This window comes from Pleurodeles waltl, chromosome 6, assembly GCF_031143425.1.
Source record: "Pleurodeles waltl isolate 20211129_DDA chromosome 6, aPleWal1.hap1.20221129, whole genome shotgun sequence".
NCBI classification, from domain to species: domain Eukaryota; kingdom Metazoa; phylum Chordata; class Amphibia; order Caudata; family Salamandridae; genus Pleurodeles; species Pleurodeles waltl.
In genome coordinates, this window is record NC_090445.1 from 1,404,236,379 (window position 1) to 1,404,256,191 (window position 19,813).

The following is a 19,813-nucleotide window of genomic DNA, read 5'->3' on the forward strand; positions in this document are numbered from 1 at the left end:
ACACATATACACACACTCACATACATTTATTCACACACCCCAGACCCCTCCCCTTGCAAACGACACTAACCTCGCCCGACAAGGTGCTCCTCCCTGAGGGGACGGGACCCGGGACCCGGCGCTCACACCGCTGCAGCACTCCGCCATCAGGACACCGCCAGACTGTATTACAGGTCGTAATAAGGCCAGCGGAGTCCACCTCTGCACTGCCGACTGCCAGAATGACTGCTGGTGACTTTCTGCCTTAAGAATGGTGGAAAGCTGCCAGCAGTCATAATAGGGTGGTCTGCAGACCACCAGCACTGGTGGTCTAGTGGTGGCTTTGGTGGTCTTGGAAATAGACAGTCAAAGTCATAATGAGGGCCTTGGTGTTAGAAGTGACCTTGATGGATAACCATAAAATCATTAAGTCCTTTCTCTATGAAAAAGGCACTGGAGAAATCACACCTAAGGTGTAATATTAAGATTTTCCTGAATAAAGGTAAAGATAAGCTTAACAGTGAATTATATCAGTGTATTGCATTGCAAAATGTCCAAGTTAAGATGTATTCTTTGGTCCATTGCCAACAGGCTCAACAGTTGAATAGCTCAATTGGTAAATGCTATTCAACATTAAGTTTACAGACAAAAAAAAGTAGGATTGTTATGTGGAATGTCCTGTGGAATGCAAAGCTGGGAGTTCAGTTGCTATACATCCCAATAAAAATGTTTATGCATTTGTATAGTTTTACATGCCAGTATTGTTGCTTCTAAGCTCTGTGAGAAGATAGACAATATGCTTTGATCGTCTTGCAATTCCATGTCAGGTTGGCAAAGTCCACCTGCTCAGCTCTACACTTGGGACAATGATTTGGTCTAGTGGGGTCAAGTTTAGCTAGGACTTTGGGGGTGGTGTATGCCCTCTGTCGAAAGGTGTAATGACAGAGCTTGTAACGATGGTTGGTCGATACAAGTTTGGTCTGAGAACAACAATAGTACCATGTCTTATCCGGGAGGGGGTGTCCCAGATCATGTTCCCAAGCTGCCCTTGATTGCTCTTCACTGACTGGCCGACATCCGCACCGAAGTGCGACAGAGCTTAGATATAAGAAGGCAGCGGTCCGGTGTAGTGATTACTGATGTGAGTGGGGGAAAATCTGGAGGTTCCGCAGAGTAAGTCGGTAAGATGTCACAGAGCGTGCTATGTAAGCGGTGGTATATAAATCCATCTATATGAGGCTGAGGCCCCTCTTCCATCATCGTAGAATAGGCTTGAGCACGTTGTTGACAAATAGGTCACAACACCTCGTATGTTATGTGCAACAAGGGACCGCTGCACCAGACGTTTCTGAGTGAAAGGTAGCCATGGGTTGTTTGTAAAGGGTTGATGTGGAGAGTATAGGATATGGCTGCCCAGGTAACAAAAGTTTAGACCAAGATTAGCAGGTGGTCGATAAGGTTTGTATTTCAATGGGGTTCCGAGAGAGACCATTTGACAGCAGAAGGAGAGAGGGGAGTCTGGCACCTGAGCCCACTCAGGTTTAAGGTAAGAAAGTCTAGCGTTGGGATGATACCAGTAGTGTGCAAAATGTGGCTGGGCCACTAAGTAGTATTACTGTGGGTTGGCAGTCTAAACCCCCCCACGATCATAAGGAAATGTAAGCGTATGCCATCCAATGTGGGATGGCGACCAGCCCAGATCAGTCGCATGAGTAACCCCCTCGGGGTGTTGAAGAAACTATTTGGTAAGGCAATAGGCATATTCAAGAAGAGGTAAAGAAATCATGGAAGGACCACCATTTTAATGATGACCACGCTCCCTGCCATTATTAGTGGCAATTTGGTCCAGCGCTCAATATGATTCATGAGTCTATCTATAGTTGGGGCATAGTTACGTTGTATGACCTCCGCTTTGTCCCTGTGAAGGTATATGCACAGATATTTGGTCCTGCCTGTACACCATTGAAGGTGGGATTCTACGGCACAGGGAGTCACGGCATCAGTAAGAGGAAATACCTCTGATCTATTCCAATTTACAGATAGCCCAGAAAAGGTTCCTAAGCATATCACCTCGCATTTGAGGGGAGCAGATTTGTTTGGAGGTTGTGGACAAATAGCAATTTATCATCAGCGTACAGAGACGCCAATATGTATCACTGCGGAAGCCAAGACCTCTCTCCAGATGTCTCTCCTGTAAATGCTGGACCAAAGGGTCCATAGCAAGAATGAATGGTGGGGTGTGGGGGCAACTTTGTTGGGTGCCTCTCGTCCAGGTGAATGGTTTAGTGATTGTACCGTTTAATTGAAGACAGGCCATAGGGTCCTTATAGAGTAACATAATGAGATGCCCGAAGCCATGTGAAATTCTTGATTTAGTAAAATTTTTGATTTAGTAAAAGTGGCAGCGAGGAAGGGCCATTCAAGAGAACAAAACACTTTTTCAGCGTCTAGTAGTACTACTTCAGCAGATATAGTGGGCAGATCTGGTTTATCACTGCAAAGAGAGTACGGAGATTTATTGAGGTAGAAGGATGCAGAATAACCTGATTGCATGGGGGAGACTATACGTTCCATTAAAAGAGAAAGGTGGGTAGCTATGACCTTGGCCAATATTTTATTGTCATGATTCAGTAGCCATAGTTGCCTGTATGAAGTGCAATGCTGGGGGGCGGTTCGTTGGTTTTAAGGAGCAGGGTTATAATGGCTTTGCGCATTGTGGAGGGAAGAGTCCCTCGTTCTAAAGATTCAGCGTAATTCTCTAGTAAGTGCAGGGCCAGAATCGCCTTAAAGGCTTTGTAGAAATTACCAGTGAAGCCATCCAGACATTAGTACCGCTCAGGGCGTTGATCGCTTGTGCAATCTCCTCGCAGGTGATAAATAGAAGCTGCAAGGAATTATTGCTGACCAGGCTCGAGCCAGACCATTGCTATTTCGGACAGACAGTCGGCCAAGGCTACCTGACTGCCATGCACATGGGACGTTTAGAGGTGTTTACTGTACACCAAGATTTTTTCTACGCGCCGTCAGTAATAGCTGTAACATCAGTCCGTTGGTAGACCGGTCACATGCATAGCCTAGTATGGGGGCCCAAGAAGAGGGGCTAATCAACTATTACAAAATGTTTTGGATATTCATTTACTGACTTATTAAAATTACATTACAAATTCAAATGTTGGGCAAAATCTTTGGTTTTATTCTCTCACTCTCTCTAGAGCACTCTATTGAGTTAGGATTTAGAGATGGTTAGAACCCGCACTATTACCCACAGTACTCATACTTTTACTATAAGGGGACTGAGTGTATTGAATATACCAACCTTTTCCCGAACGGCCTTCGCCTGTCTGTACACCTCCTCTCGGTTGCCCACATCGCAAATGAAGTAGTGACATTCTGTGCCCATCATCTTCACTTCCTCACAAGTTTCTTTCAGACACTTCTCTGTCCGTCCCCATAAAATTACCTGCCGTAAAGGAAGCAATGGTGTGACAGAGTCAGTGTTGCGTGTGAAGGGAAAGGTTTCTTGATGCATGAAGTTACAGAAATTACCAACACGCTGATTACCAAGTAGCCACTAAGAAGCAAATGATACAGTAGCATGCTTGCACAAATTAGCAATTTTTTCATTTAGAACCTGCACAATTTGCTTTTTATTTTATCACATAAGCTTCCAAAAATGTTTTAAAACTAAAATACAGAATACAAATATTATGTGTATACATAATACGTATGACAACAACTGTGATTGTGACTATCCCAAAACATACATCCTTAGATCACCTTAGGCCTCTCAATCGTTTTGCATTAGGTCTGGAATTGGACAAGTCCTTCTCATTTAAATAAGATTACATACAATCACATAATATGCTAATTCACAGGGGCTTTCAGTCAGCCCTCTTCATCCATTCGTTGGTTGTTGTGTCATTTAAAATTTTCTTCCGCCCACTACAGAATTTCTGCTTTTAGCCAAAGTTGATTATTTTAGTGGGAGCCTGAAAGTCCCTCCAATAATAAAGCTGTAAAAAAAAACCAGTAAGGGGGTTATTCCAACTTTGGAGGAGGTGGTAATCCGTCCCAAATGTGACGGATTTACCACCAGCCGTATTACGAGTTCCATAGGATATAATGGACTTGTAATACGGCTGGTGGTATATCCGTCACTTTACCGTCACTTTTGGGACGGATTACCACTTCCTCCAAAGTTGGAATAACCCCCTAAGTGTTGACAAAGCTAAAAGACGGCAATCAATGCCATACATATCTATTGGCTTTGTCAATGCTTGTATCGCTTTCTTTTGTACTGGAGTGCAGTTTCAGTGTGTTCCAGTGGCAACTAGGCAGCATGCCAGCACTAATCTTTTTGGTTCTTGATAGGGCACAAGCCTAGCTCCAAGGATCATATTTAGAGAGAATATTATTTTATTTAGAGGAAGCCCTATATGAAAAAATTTGACAACCTGGATCTGATTTGAGACTGGCTCTAGAACCAGAATGTTTTGTGGGACCAAGGGGTAGATGGAAGCATGTATCTGCAACAATACACATTAGTGCATTGTACAGTTTAATCTTTTCCCATTCCACATAGCTACATAACGTTTGCATGTGAAAGAAAGGAGAGAAGACTGATTTTCCCAGATCAGATGCAGATTTGCAATTGCCAGGGCCTGATATTGAGTCAAGAAATTCACACCTTTCCCTTGGGCTATGCTTGTATTTGGAATCTTTTGGGACAAGAATGGGCCCTAGTACTTTTGAAATATTTCAATTTTGCAATAGAAATTCAGGCTTTAATTAACCAAATTTGTTGGAGGTTCAAACAGTGTATGGATAAAAATCAGCGTCTCTTATATTTACAGATTACATTTAGAAATTCGGCATGGCAGGGTGACCTTCCAAGTGCCCAATACATTTGAAAGTTTGAGAAGGCCGATCCCTTTCTGAGCAAACAGCCTCTCCAAGGAGCCTGATATGCAGACAAGCCACAATTCAACATACACCAACTCGTGTAACCTTAAAGAGTGTGCCTCTGTAAGTGCCACCAGTCATTTTGCCTAAATACCAATCAAATACTGTGCCTAAAATAAATCTGCCTAGGGCTAAGCACATGCTGCATCCTAAAAAGATTGTGATTTTTTATAAATGAGGCATGGGTGGAACCTCACGGAATTCCGGAGTTGATTTACAACTTCGTGGAATTCTGCAGATGCGGAGTTCCATGAGGGAGCCACTGCACCTGCCCTAGTGGCACCTTGTCCTGAATGCGCCCTATCTGGGAAGAGCTAAGCAGGGCCAGACCCGACCCTGTTTAGAGCTTCCGAGTTCGGGCGCATTCAGGAGAGGGCGTAGGCAGTAAAAGCTGATGTTTCACATCTCTTGTGCACTGGCCTGCCCCGTGTGCACTGTACACCAGGCAGGCCAGTGCACAGAGTCCTGGACAGACCAGTGTACAAGAGGCCTGAAAATGCAGCTTTCGTTGCCTACAGCCCTGGCGCTCATTCAGCTGCCGTTTCAGGCCTCTTGTGCACGAGTGTGCACATAAGAAAAAATAAAAAAACAAGGACCTAACTGGGTCCTTGTTCTCGCGGCCTGGCTCTCTGCCTCCCTCTGCCCCCTTCTCCTGGCCTGGGGTACTGGCGGAGGGAGGCCTGGAATCCAGAGTTGCTGAGCTGGGCCACCAGCGAGTAAGTCCATCGCTGACGTTGGATGAGTGAGCACTGCAGCCCAGTTATGGGCCACACAGCGCAAGCACAGACTGTCTGGCTTGCTCCGTGTGGCCCATAACTGGGCTGCAGGCCGCACGCTGTGAGCTCCGTTCCGCTGGCAGGGCTAGCGGAGTTTTTTGCTGAACTCCACACACCAAGCAGAGCGCAGAGTGCCAAAAACTCCTTTGATGCTGCCAACGGAGCAGAGCTCACCACCCTCACCTAATATAAAGGCAACAGCAAAATACAAATCGACCAGGATGACCTGAAAAAGATAGGACGGGACATATAGCAGCCCTCAACTGTGCAGGCTCCTTGAAAGAGGGGCTCTCGCCACGACTGGTGGAGTGCATGGGCATGTTGTTCCCAATTGTTGAGGTGCTGGATTTGGTTATTGTAAACTATCACCCTTCCCCCCCTCACCGTGCATGCAGGGCCTAGATCGTTCTTGTCAGACACATGCCAGCTAGAAGCTCACACACACGCACACATACCCAAGTGACTCTTCCAAGTCACCTATACTATGAACCTCTGCATTCTCCAATGTACTGGTCCACGTGATACATCTATTTTCCTAGGTGCCCTTTCAGCAGTCAGATTATCTGCCAAGTGCCACAAAAAATACCAGTCAGGTCTCATAATCTTGCCCACACTAAGGATGGAAACATGCCATCTTGAACTCAAGCCATCCTAGACAAGTGCCAACTATACATTGGGAAGGTTTCCACATCTCTGTTTCCGGAAGTTGAGTAGGATCAAGTGGATAAAGGTAAGGGTGTCACCTGGGAGCTCTGTTTACTCACGCAGTCCATTGCCTCTACAGCCTTCTTCTGTCTTTGTTTCAGTAGTCTGCCTTTGTAGGTTGTTACAGAGACCTGTTGAGCACCAGCCAGGTTTCCTGACAAGCCAAACCACTGCTTCATTACACGTATGCTTCAACTCATACCTTTTCTGCTTCAGCCACTTTAGTAGCTGCCACTACCACTGCACCAAAGTCTGTGGTCCAACAAACTTCCATAAAGATTACTCAAGATATACATTTTCAAAATTATGTTTGCACTTTTTTCTTTTGCTCAATGCAGTCACTGCAATTACTTTATTTTATATCCGATTCTTTCTGTGCAGTGCTTCCTTTTTGTGGGTCTAGTTGATATTTTATAGAAACTTTTTTTAAATAAAAACGTTTTTCTGTGATTCACTTTCTCGCATGTCATCTTTTACCTTCCTCATCACACCAAATCAGACACAAGCAGCAGGGCAAGTGAAGTAAAGATGACTTAAAGCTGCCTTCGAAAATACAAGGTATCTGTGACTCGTCTCGTCAATTTTCTTCAATGTGGAGGTCATAGTGGCAGAAGTCTGTACAGACAGATGTAACTTCACCCCCGATTCCTTAGCGCTCTGGTACCATTTGAAGGAAATGGCAGCAACTAAGGCAAAGCATCCAAGGAATAACAGACTAAATAGTGACTCTTCATTAGTGTGCCTGGACAGGCTTGCCACTGTGGTGGTGCCCTTCTAGAGCTGTACTGACCTGGAAGAAAACATGTCCAGAAATTGACATGGATACTACACACATAAATACAGAACAAGGACTAGAGACGCAACAATAAGGCAGGTATCACAGCCAGTGCAAAAAAGTGAAAAAAGGTTCCCACTCATACTACCCTACCTCGCAAAACCTGGCGAGGGCCCACTAAGATTTCAGTTTCTCAGATGTAGAAATGCTTAACTTCCAAAAGGCTGACTTCGGCTGAATGGGGTCACTGACTAGAGATACCCTTGTGCAGCAAGACTGTGATAGACTGATAATACAGATAATGTGTGATTTCAAAGAAAAAGTACAACACTAGGGGTAACACAGGAAGGTGTGTGCAGTTCTAAGAGAACTGAGGATAACTGAAGCAATTTCAGCAGTGCTTCATATATATATATATATATATATATATGATATATATATATATATATTAGTAAAAGGCAAAGGACACGTATTTTTTAAAACCCCACTGCCACAGATGGCCTATGAAGACTTCCGCTGCCTTACAATTCATCCTGAGCCCTGCTTTATCCCTTTGCCTGTTTTTCTTTCACTTCCTTCTGCATGTTGTTTTTTCTATAGTACTCCCTTTTGCTCTCTGTCAAAGTTTGACGATGAAAAACAAGTGACAGACCTCAAGAATGAGTCTCTGTGCCAACTACCTGCAAATATAGACACAAAATCAGAAATGCATTCGAGAGAGATGTTGGGCTTTCAGTATTGGAAGCGATTTGAGTGTCAGTCTCGGGATCAGGAACATTTCTAACCAGACAGTGTGTGCTATAAAGGATTCCACACACTGCTTATAGTAAAATCTGACAGCTTGCACTACCACAGTCACCTTTGTCTGACCTTCCCCATCCTCCACCCAATCGCCCAACACAGCACACTACTCTTTGAAGCCCTCCGAGCTCATGTCCTTAGGGAAGTGAAGTGCTGAAAGAAGCTGTACAATGGGGACAGAAGCTCCATTACACAAGTCCTTGTAACTCAATCTTTCAGTCAAACCAGGAACAGCAGCAGCAGAAGGAACAGCCGAGCCAGACAGGGCCATTCATCACCGGCTGACAGATCTGCAGGCCAGGCAGCCCCCCAAGGAAGAACCAACAGACAGCTCACCAACCCGGAGAGCTGTGCAGATTCCCAGGAGCACATTAATGTCCAGAGGGGCAACTCGTGGCCTGTTCCTTTAATTAATCACCTTTAAGTGTTTCCCCAAAACGGAATTTAGGTGTAGAGATTTCTTTTACGTATTTATTTTTGAGCCTCAGTACGCATTCAAAGCTGAAATGCAATTACATCTGGCAGGAAAACTCAAGTTTCTCACGTAGCGTCAGATTCCATTCAGGATGTATTATAAAGGAGGAAATACCGGGGCCTTACTCTTGATGCCAAGTGAATGCGATTCCATCGCAGTGGACTAATATAAGCCCTTGTGCTCTGCTTGTGGTTAAATACCCTAGCTTGTAACTAGTGCACACGAAAGGACTGCATGGCTTCAACTGTACGTGCAGATCAACTGAGGGTAACAATCCATTTATTGCCCCAGCTGCTCGCCACACTTAACCCTGGTGATAAATAGACTATTACATTGTGCATATCAGCACAAACACTATATAAATATACTAAAAATCAGTTAATTTCCTGACAGGCCATTTGCATCTGGCTGTATGGAGAAGGCCAAACGTGACACACAATAAACACAGCTATAAACCAACTGGAATGAACCTGGGCTCGTGCACAATATTTTAAGTGCAAGGTACACACGTACCAATAATACTCACTGCGAGGTACGCTCACTTAAAAAAAACCTGTCATGGAAAACGTGTGCTGTTACTCCCAGGCGGTGAGCTGAGCACTCTGACAATCTGGAACCAATCCAAACCCTTGTCTCCCCGTCACCTTCTGCGGCTGACACGCGGCTCTTTTGGAAAATGTAGTGACCAGAAAATTGGCAGGGGCAACGGGCCTGGTGATGCGAATAATTCCTGCTGAGCAGGGCTTCTTCTACAAGCTTCCTGCCCTGCGCTTATGCCCAGACGACCCTGACGGCCATGTGCCGAGGCAGTGCTCGTGCCCAAGTAACGCACCCTCATTATCAGCCAGAACTTGAGGGATGCAGGAAACTTGACATGCATCCGAAAAGCGGGAAATATTTATTCTCAAGGGGGTGGATCAAATTGATCCTCCCACTGCCAAAAACAAACTCATGTCCTTTGTCTAATAATTCCGAAATGTTGCTCTATGTTGTGTGACTTGTTTCTACTATCTTTCCTTTCAGGAAACTGTTTGTTTAACATACATTAGTCAATAAAAGCTGTTCGTTAAGTTGTATTTTGATTCTACCGTGGTGGGTTGGCCATTCTGCCCGTCAATAATTTGGTGGTGGCAGTGGACAGTGCCACGAATGGTGCAGGAAGAGCACATGGGAGGGTTTGGGGACCGGGAGTCTACTTTTTTCCTTGCCGCAGAGCCCACGTTCCTATTAAGTAAATAGACTACAAGTAGCGAATTGGCCCTGATCACTTTTACTCTTAAAATATTATATTTTGTGATGGCGGGTATGTGATCAGGAAGGCCCCCTAGGTCCCCTGTGGTGTTTAAGTTAAGCGACTCCAGGGTTGCAAGCAGCTGCATACACTTTTGATGTCTCACGCACATACTTTTTAAAGTATAAAATTACTTCTTTGCCTGGGTAAGGCGCTTTTATTTTGAAAGAGCCTAGTACTTATGTCTGCCCCGATCTCATCTTCGTCCCTGGAGCCTTAATGGCTTTCACCACACACTCCCCTGTGACATGGCCTTCCTATATAGATGCTGAGAGAACATGCACAACCGGGGGCGGGGCAGCGCAAAGAGCTGACGCGGCGCTTAGAATAGCGCAGAGATGGGTGGGTAAATGAAAGGTCAAGTGGGAGTCAGGCCATTACACTCCGATGAACCCAAAACACGGGGTCACCCAGAGGGCACTCGGCAACAACAGCTCCTTGCGCTTATCTCCCCCGCCTGCAGTTTGTCATCTAGTTTGTGGGTTTGTACAGCGCAACACTGCTACTTGCTTCTAGGCTCTTTGAGGCCGTCTGGGCCAGGCTGCACATTTATAGTTGGACTGACTTCACTTTTAACTGTTTTCCTAATCGCAGATCGTCCTCGCCGAGTTCGAGGGGTAGCAGCTGAGGTGGTGATCAGTCCTGGATTCAGGACCTGTAGTCCTGCTTATTCATGTCGAGCTTTCACAAAACTCAAAGCTTGAAAATTAAGGTTTATGCAGTGGCATAGCTGAGGCGACACGGGCTGCGATGCAAGCACAAAATACGGGAATCCTAGCTCCTTGGAGGATTTGGATGCAAATACTGACATAATCGACGTGTACTGGGACACTCGCCGCATTGGGGCCTGGTGGCACTGCACCTGCTGCAGCATTGATAGCTATGCCATGAATTTTAAAGCAGCCTAAAAGAATTAACAACTTTCAAAGAACTGGTGTAAAGTTTTAGTAGTATTTGGAGCCTTTGACCGGCGTAGATTTCCAGGAGTAAACATGTGCAACCATTTGTGCATGTCATTGAAAACGTAATAACATATAGAGAACAATGCGTCTACAGTTCATTGGCACTATGCGACTATTTTTTGTTTGTTTTCTCTTAAAAAAGTGAACACATTTTTATTTGTGGAGAAACCAAACCCATCGTACTCTTCTCTACTTTTGCGGTGTTACGTTTCCATTTTCTTCCAGAAACTGATTTCTTCTTGTCTATTAAAATAATAAATATCTCAACGTTTTAATGGTGAAAAAGAATAAGCAACAGGTTTATGAGTGAGAGAGTGAGTTTTTGACGTTCATCAACGGTTGCAGGTGTAACCATCTACAAATCCATCGTGATAAGCAGATCACCTCACAGAATTATGGTGCTCTTTGGATGTAATTTATGTTTAAGAACATTTTATTTGTTAGTGCAAAAGCCAACCATTTTTAACGATTTTGCGTCGATACGTGATGTTATTTTCGCTTTACGTTTGGAAATAGCTTTTTGAACTGGGCTTTCAATGTTCAGCTTCTCTAAAATAAACAGCTAACACTGGTGGTTTATTGGCACTATGCCAAAAGTAAAATGGTGTCTGTAGGAAAATGCCACTGTTGGCATGGTCCCCCCCCCCCACACTTTTTGCCCAGTGTTGATGCCAACTTTGAGCACGTGCTGGGACCCTGCTAACCAGGCCCCAGCACCAGTGTTCTTTTCCGAAAACCGTACAGTTATTTCCACAATTGGCACAACCCTGGCACACAGTTAAGTCCCTTGTAAGAGGTACCCATAGTACCAAGGGCCCTGTGGCCAGGGAAGGTCTCCAAGGGCTGCAGCATATATTATGCCACCCTAGGGGACCCCTCACCCAGCACATGACTGCCTTGCAGCCTTGTGTGTGCTGGTGGGGAAAAAAAGACAAAGTCGACATGGCACCCCTCTCAGGGTGCCATACCCACAAACCACTGCCTGTGGCATAGTTAAGCCACCCCTCTAGCAGGCCTTACAGCGCTAAGGCAGGGTGCACTATACCACAGGCGAGGGCATAGCTGCATGAGCAATATGCCCCTACAGTGTCTAAGTCAATCCTCAGATATTGTAAGTGTAGTGTAGCAATATTGAGTATAAGGTTTGGGAGTCTGTCATTATGAACCCCATAGCTCCATAATGGCTTCACTGAATACTGGGAAGTTGGGTATCAAACTTCTCAGCACAATAAACCCACACTGATGCCAGAGTGGGATTTTTTTTAAAAATGCACACAGAGGGCATCTTAGAGATGCCCCCCTGTATGTTAGCCAAACTGCTAGTGTAGGACTGACCAGTCTGTGCCAGCCTGCCACTTTCACACAAGTTTCTGCCCACACGGTTGAGTGCCTTTGGCACTCTATGGTCAGAAACAAAGCCTGTCCTGGGTGGAGGTGCTTCACACCTCCCCACTGCAGGAACAGTAACACCTGGCTGAAGGCCTCAAAAGCTCAAGCCTCGGATTACAGTGCCCAAGGGCACTCCAGCTAGTGGAGCTGCCCGCCCCCCACCGACAAAACCCCACTTTTGGAGGCAAGTCTGGTGGGAAAAGTAGGGAAAACAGGGAGGAGTGATCACCCCAGCCAGGACCACCCCTAAGGTGTCCAGAGCTGAGGTGACCCCCCCTCCCTGCAGAAACCTCCATCTTGGTTTGGAGGACAGGGACCAATAGGATTAGTTTTGTGCCTCCCTCCCCAAAGAGAGTGGGCAGAAGGAGGGTGTAGCCACCCTCAAGGACAGTAGCCATTGGCTACTGCCCTCTGACCCTTAAATCTAGGATAAAAGGGCCTTCCTCAATCCAGCTCACTAGGTTCCTGGTGAGCTAACAAGAAGAAGCTGAAACCCCAGCAGAGAAGGAGTAAGAAGACAACTGATTTGGCCCCAGCCCTACTTCAAAGAACCTGCAAAAAAGATAGCGACTCATCCAGCGGGACCAGCCACCTCTGCCAAGCTCCAGAGGACTACCCTGCACCCAAAAGGACCAAGAACTCCAGTGGACAGCGTCCCTGTCCAAGAAGAAACCAACAACCAAGGACTCCCACCTCACTCCGAATGCGTGAGTCCTAACTACTCTGCATCTGACACCCATGGCCCGTGTCCAGGTGGTCCAACCAGCTAGAATGGATCCCCAGGCGATTCTGAGCAAGGGCCCACCCTGGATTGACCTTTCCACTTCTCCATGACGACACCTGCAGAGGGAATCTAGAGGACCCACCTGACTGCGAAAGCTCTGGACGAAGATATCTGACGCCAAAGGACCCACTGCACCCACAGCCCCCAGGCCTTGGAGAAACCAACCCCCTGGTGCAGCCACATTCGGCAGGTGGCCCTTCTCCCTGTCCAACTGGTGGTGTGACGGAGACACACCCCTGGACCTCGCCAGAGTCTCTGAGTGACCTGGCATCCCCTCATAGACCAGCATTGGAAACCAAATGTCCTGTTTGCACCCTGCACCTGCCCCCCGGTGCCGCTGAGGGTGTATGTTTGGTGCCTACTTGTGGCCCCTCAAGTGATCCTTTAATCCCCCCTTGTCTGCCCTCTGAGTAGCAGGTACTTACCTGCAGGCAGGCCCGAGTCAGAGTACCCCCTGTCTCCATAGGAGACCACGTTAAATTTGCTCATCTTTGACCTCTGCACCCGGCTGACCCCGTGTTGCTGGTGTTGGGTGTTTCGGGTTAACTTGAACCCCAACCAGTGGACTTCCTAAAACCCAGAGACTGAAACAGTAAGTGTTGTACTTACCTGTAAAATGATTTAACATTTCTTTCCCCAGGAACTGTTTCTGAAAATTGCAGTGTCCATTTTTAAAACAGATTATTGACAATAATTAAAAAACTGTATTACTTACCAATTTCAAACAAAGTACTGTTGATACCTGTGTGAAATATACATATTTTAAGGTACTTAAATTAAGAAAATATATTTTTGCTGTATAAAAACGATTGGTCTGCTGTTAAGTAATTGAGTATGTGCTTCTTCTATTGTCTGTGTGTGTACAACAAATGCTTTGCACTACCCTCTGATAAACCTAACTGCTCTTCCACACTACCACAAAAGAGAGCATTAGTATTATCTACTTTGGCCTCTGTAAAGCCTCTGGGGAAGCCCTGGACTCTGTGCACACTATATCTCATTTTGATATTAGTATATACAGAGCCAGCTTCCTACAGTGTCTCTCCTGAAGCTATAACTTAGGATGTGCTTTACTGTACAGGAAGGTCTTCCATAATGGAAGACAGTTACAAGGATAAATCTAGGGAAATAATCAGGTCCTCACCAATTTATGTAAAAGATCTAAAGAATGGACAGTGAAAGCCAATGTTCCATACTATGGTGGTGCACATGGAAAATGTCTGTCCTCCTGGCTGTAACATTCTTTAATTTGGAATCCACCGCCAACCAGCCAGCCTGCCTCTGACAGAAGCTGCACCTGCTGCACCAATGATAGCTATTGCATGAATGTAGCAGCCTACAAGAATTAATAACTTTAATAACTTTCCAGGAACTCTTGTAAGGTTGGGGATATAGTCAATTTCACAACAAGTTAAATCAGTATTTTTCAGTAGTCGTCTGGGTGGATTACAACAGAAGCACAAGGATAGCCTTAAAAAAGCAAAACAGCTTGCAAAATGTGATTCCTATGGCGGAGTCCATTAAGCATATCTGTGGTTGCTTATGTTCTCAAGCAATTGGGGGGTGGAGGTAAGGCACAGCTGAGTATACCAAGGAGGGGCCAGGGGTAATACACACTAGCCCCAGATTCTCATTTAGTACTACTGACACTGCCCTTGCCTCACCTTGGTCTGCGGGGTTATTATGAAAGAATGTGTTTCTAGTTTCCATTGCTTGCTCTTCCCCTAGACCCTCAGCGGCCAACCGTGGAGCCCTTTAGGGACTATGAGTGGGACAATGGGCTATTCACGAATGTAATCAGAGGTCAGTCCAAGGGTGTGTAATCTTACTTCTGCTACCACTGGCATTTTGGTGAATAGACATCTTGGCCAATAAATAAGTGCTGTGGCATGGTAGTAAATCTGGAATGCTTTCCATTGCTTTCAGCTTAAATTCTTGGGAGAAAATTAATTCTCCATGTATGAAATGTCAGTTCGCAAAGGCTGTGTTTAGTGGTAAAGTTCAGATGGTGACACAGCGCCTGTTAAATACACACAACAAAGAACCATACAGCAGTCTGTCATTAGGATCCGGAGGCCTCCAAAACGGCCCATACTCCCCCCGCCAGGAATACACGAGACGACAAGCTTTACTCGTTGGAAGAAGTATCTTTTATTTCAAAAGACATAATTCAAAATGACTCATAACTTCAATAGGCCAAACATCAAATAGCAAGCATGGCAAGGTTAGTCAACAGGAAAAACAGTTTTTATCTACATGTTACTGAGAAATTCTTGTGACCATAACCAATCTGACAGGATCCCTTCCTGTCCTGAACCACCATTTGGACCACACAGGTGACCCATGTGTCACCTGTATCCCAGGAGGGACGGTTACCCCGACTACACGGTACCTTGTCCTCCAGTTTCGGGTTCCGCCCCCCCTCCAAACACCAATCAGCCCTGGGGTGTAATGGGGGGAGCCAAGAGCTGGAGCCCCATGTTCTCCCCCAGCGATCTGAGGTCTCTTACCCCCTGATCTGGTGTGTACATCCGCTGGTTGGCTCAGAACTTCAGGATCCTATCCCAGATGTCCTCCTGGGGGCCCCACCTTGGGGAACCCCTCCTATTGTTTCTAGTCACATTTTTTATCTCAATTTCCCAACTTCTTTCCAAACTACTAAACATAAAGGAGAGGGTGGGTGGGACAATCGCGGGCCGCACGCCAGGTCCCGCCGCCGCACACAGGAAAAGAAGGTCTAGCCCTCTTGGGGGGGCCTTTAAATAGCCCCCCACCAGTATGCGCCGGCCGGAACCGGCGAACGCCGGCCCCACGTCATGCCCCCTGCAGGATTGACTTCCGCCCTAACGCCTCGCGAGGCGCCAGGGCGGAAATCCGGCCGAACTCCGGCACCCCGGCAGAAGGAAAGGGGGGGAGTGCCCCAGGGCCTTGGAGGCCCCGTCTCCTAACGGGACGCGCCCCCCCACTGCGGGGCGGGCGCTTTTCCCAAAGGGAGGGTTCTTATACCATTAACCTCTTTCCGCATGTCCAAATGTTCTATTGAATGTAGAGCAAGAAAGCACAAAATCCTGAAGCAAAGAATGACTGCTGCTTAAAATTCCAAAATTTAGGAGCAAAATTCTTTGAACCGGTCTTTTGTAGGGGCAGAAGTCAAGATCTGTAATAACATTCCATCAGGCCTGAGGAAACCTCCCTCAAATATCATATTTACTGGTGGAATTAAAGAACATTTATCCCAGCAGTAAATTATCTCTTACTGTCATTCAATTTCTTGGACCATGCCCGATTCTCTACTGTAGTATTATAAATATCCAACATAACTATCTTTACTCAAGTTCCTGCTCTATCTGTGACCTTATATCCACCTTAAACATTTGCTGACGCATACTTTAAACTTTCACTGTTATGCTGCTTAGACCAGCTCTCTAGGGCAACCGTTTATGAGAAGTACTGTCTGCTCAACTGACTTTCTATAAGTACACTATGATTTGCTTATGTCTTTATGTTATATATTTAAGGAAAATGTTCTCCTAATTGTCTCTCTCCATTGTAGAACACTCTGATGTCAACTTAATATGGTGTGCTCTAGACAAAACCTCAAATTAATAAATAAAGCTCATGAACATTTGGTCTCTCAATCTGAAAGTGCACACTAAATGAGAAAAATACAGAACCCACTATGGTAAAAGCAGCAGTAGACTGCAAAAGACGCTAAAGCTAAGTAGTAACATGCTGAGAAGTAGAAGTACTACCAATTACACTTTCTAAAATATAATGGATAATGCAGGATTCCATTGCTATCCTAGGCCTATACTTTGCGAGCTGCACCATACCAAATCGTAATGATAACACTAATTTTAGTGTAATGACTTGGGTCATGTGTATTACAGATCATCATTTCAAACTTAACTAGTGTGACAACATTTTAAAAACATAACGCTGGGAACATTACACAAAACAGAAGTAGGACTACACGTTTGCATCAAATGAAAGGCACAGAAAGACTTGTCAGCGTTTAAGACAGAGAAAATGAGGCATTAGGTTATTAAACATAACATTTCTACATAATATTACTTGAGTTAATTACATTTCTTTCTGAAATGGGTCCACAGGTCCCCTAACGCCTCGTCGGACCCAGGTGTTAAATAATGCTACAGAGCAAGTTTAGCACCATTATTTAGCCCCTCCTCTCCCCCGTGCTTCATTTTAACAGGGGGGATAAATATGGGTCTAGCACCATTTTTTAGATGGAAAGGCAGACCTTGCATTTCATTGACGCACAGTAGGTGGACGCATCCAAAAAATGGTGCAAACTCCTATTTTTACGTTAGACGTGTCTAATGTAAAAATATAAATTTGGAGTTAGGTTTGCTCAGAATTAGGTGCAAATTCTGCGCAGAAGGAGTATAAATATGGGACTAAATGTCTTGATGCTTTGCCGATGCCATTCTGTTGACAATAAGAGTCACCAACACAAAGGAGTAAAAATACTGCATGTACTCCATACACCAATGGAAACCATTCTTCTCCACCCTTAACCCACATATGGGGGAATTTAAATATATACTGATCTTCAGTGCTCAAAAGTAGCACTGTCCATGGTTACAACACTGCCCCAATTACACTAGGCTACTCACTTGTGACAAAAAAATTACTCAAGAAAACTCTGCCAAAATCAGTCTACCAACTAACCAAACTAAATACCTGTTAAACTCTTAAATCAAAAAATGTTGTGAAATCTTAGAGAATGATCCCATGAAGGTGAATGGAAAATGAACATTTTTTGAAAGGTGATATACATTTGAAAAAATCAGGTCACCCTACTTTGATTTTCGATCAAGAGGGCGAATATAAATGAAAAAGGTTGACACAATGCATGTGAGTTAACGGGCATAATTTTAAGGGCTAAGCGTGGCCAAGGGCCGAGGAGCCGGGTTCTGGTACAGATGCTCACCATGGAGCTTCTAAGCGCTAAGCCCCTTTCTGTCCCCCAGAGAGGAAGCCTGCTAGAGTTCATTAACTTCAGTAATCCTGGTAGGTTTGAGACAGGGAATGAATAAACTAATTGTAGGAAATCTTGTTTCACTTCACAGGCGTCGTGCCCCACGCACTGCTTCCAATGGAAACAGAAAAGTGTGGGTGCTCACTACTCAAGAATACCCACCTCCTTGCCTCTGAGAGGTGCTAGTACTATTTAAAAGTATTGCCCCCGTGCTGAGAAGCTTAGGTACTCTCCCGTTCAATTAAAATAAGTGCATGGAGTCGGTACCTGACAGTAACTGCCCATAGAAAGCACTGACCCAACGACCGTTATTTTACCGAAGTGCTCGGCACCCCATCATTTTAAGACCACCACAACGGCCTTTCAAAGTCTTGCTCGTCAAATACTGTGTTTTTTGGTGCCGTCCACAGCCAGGTTAATGTACCATTTGATGTGAACTTTGTACAGCATTTCTGTACTGCATGCTAAACAAATAAATACGCAGTAATCCAATAAAGTGCATGCAGCCTGGATCCTGACAAAAAGTAAAGTCACGGATTTACTTTAGGGCGGAAGAGACTCGGTGATAAGAGATTTCCAAACGGCATCTGATCCTTCAGAGCTGCAGGCTAAAGTGACAGGCTAAGTGGAGCCGGCCCTCCCCTGTTCCCTCAAGCCCAGAGGAGTACTTCCCCTCCGCGACTGGTAAACAAGGGTAATGATGTCATTAGGAGCTGGCTGACCTGCCTGTGAACTCTGGGCTGTAAATGAGATGCAAGGTACCACGCCCCTCGACCCGCCTTCTCCCGCCTCTGACACAATCACCAGTGTCCCCTAGGAGTGCAGAGCAGTCGAGTCTTCGTTTGTTGAAGCCCCGACGATGACTGCTTGCGCCGGAAAACAGCTTAACACGTGCGCAGCTGACGAGTCATTTAAGTGCAGGTGTTTAAAAAATGCATTTTTATTAATTAAGGAGCTATATCCAGCATCAGCAAGTGTCGCCTCGCTGTCACTTCGTAGATTCGCACGGATGCACCGAAATGTATTTGGTTTTCTTTTGCATTGAAGTTGGTTTTATATAGCGCTCCACACCCGCTACGAGGTTCCCAGGAATATTTGCGGGTGGCTAGCAACTTACTCAGGCCCGCACAGGGCCATGTCGTCTGTCGTGCGGCCTGAAAGGGAAGTGTTTTGTAGTGCGACAGCAAACGTACCAAGCTGCAAAGGGAGTACGAATTTAGTTTCTCTATTGACTTAAATGGAAGCAGATACAATTTTAGGAGCGAAATGGGTAGAATAAAGGCTGTTTGGGCTTAAAAAAGTTGGAAGCCTCCAGCCTAAATCGGGACTGCTGGCATGTGCATGTGTGGTTACCAGAACTGTGGTCTTATGATCTGTCGCTGCTCATAGACATGAGGTTGACGCAAAAAGGAGCCTGGGAATAGAGGCTTAATATTATAAAGCAGGTGAGGGGTGGCTAAACAGTGTGTTAAAACATTATGAGCTAGGTGGGAAATGGGGGATCTTGTGGGGTAGCATCCATCGGATAGCCACCCCGGGCAAAATCGGGTGAGTGGTAAATCCCAGGCCCGTTGGGATATTCTGACTGGCTGTCCCTGCTGGTGTAACATTTGTAAATAACCGTTAGTTTTGAAGTGCGTCATTCCGACACTGTGGCCCAGTAGTGCAGGAAAATAAAATTTTGCCCCCAGGGTTTTGGTATTTTATAGCACATAAGCTGTGGCGGATAAGGCAGTGGCTGTTGTAGAAGCACTCAGTGTGCTTTGTGAGGCAGGTGGGGGGAACTTATCCAACAAGGTGTTTTGTTGCAAGCCTGGGTTGGATTGGAACGCCCCAAGCGTGCTGGCGGTGTTGTGGGGGTGATATTAGCGTGCTCGCCGCCGCAGCAACGCAGTAATAAAAATGCGAATGC

The 19,813-nt window shown here is 45.6% G+C and overlaps 1 protein-coding gene across 1 annotated transcript in view; it reads right to left on the reverse strand.

The window, feature by feature from the left end:
• Positions 1 to 19,813, reverse strand: part of DHRS3 (dehydrogenase/reductase 3) — a 76,133-nt gene that overhangs the window by 18,735 nt on the left and 37,585 nt on the right. The window contains exon 2 of the mRNA XM_069240752.1: positions 3,296 to 3,439. Within this exon, the coding sequence (XP_069096853.1) occupies positions 3,296 to 3,439 (144 nt within the window). The remainder of the gene's footprint in view (positions 1 to 3,295; positions 3,440 to 19,813) is intronic.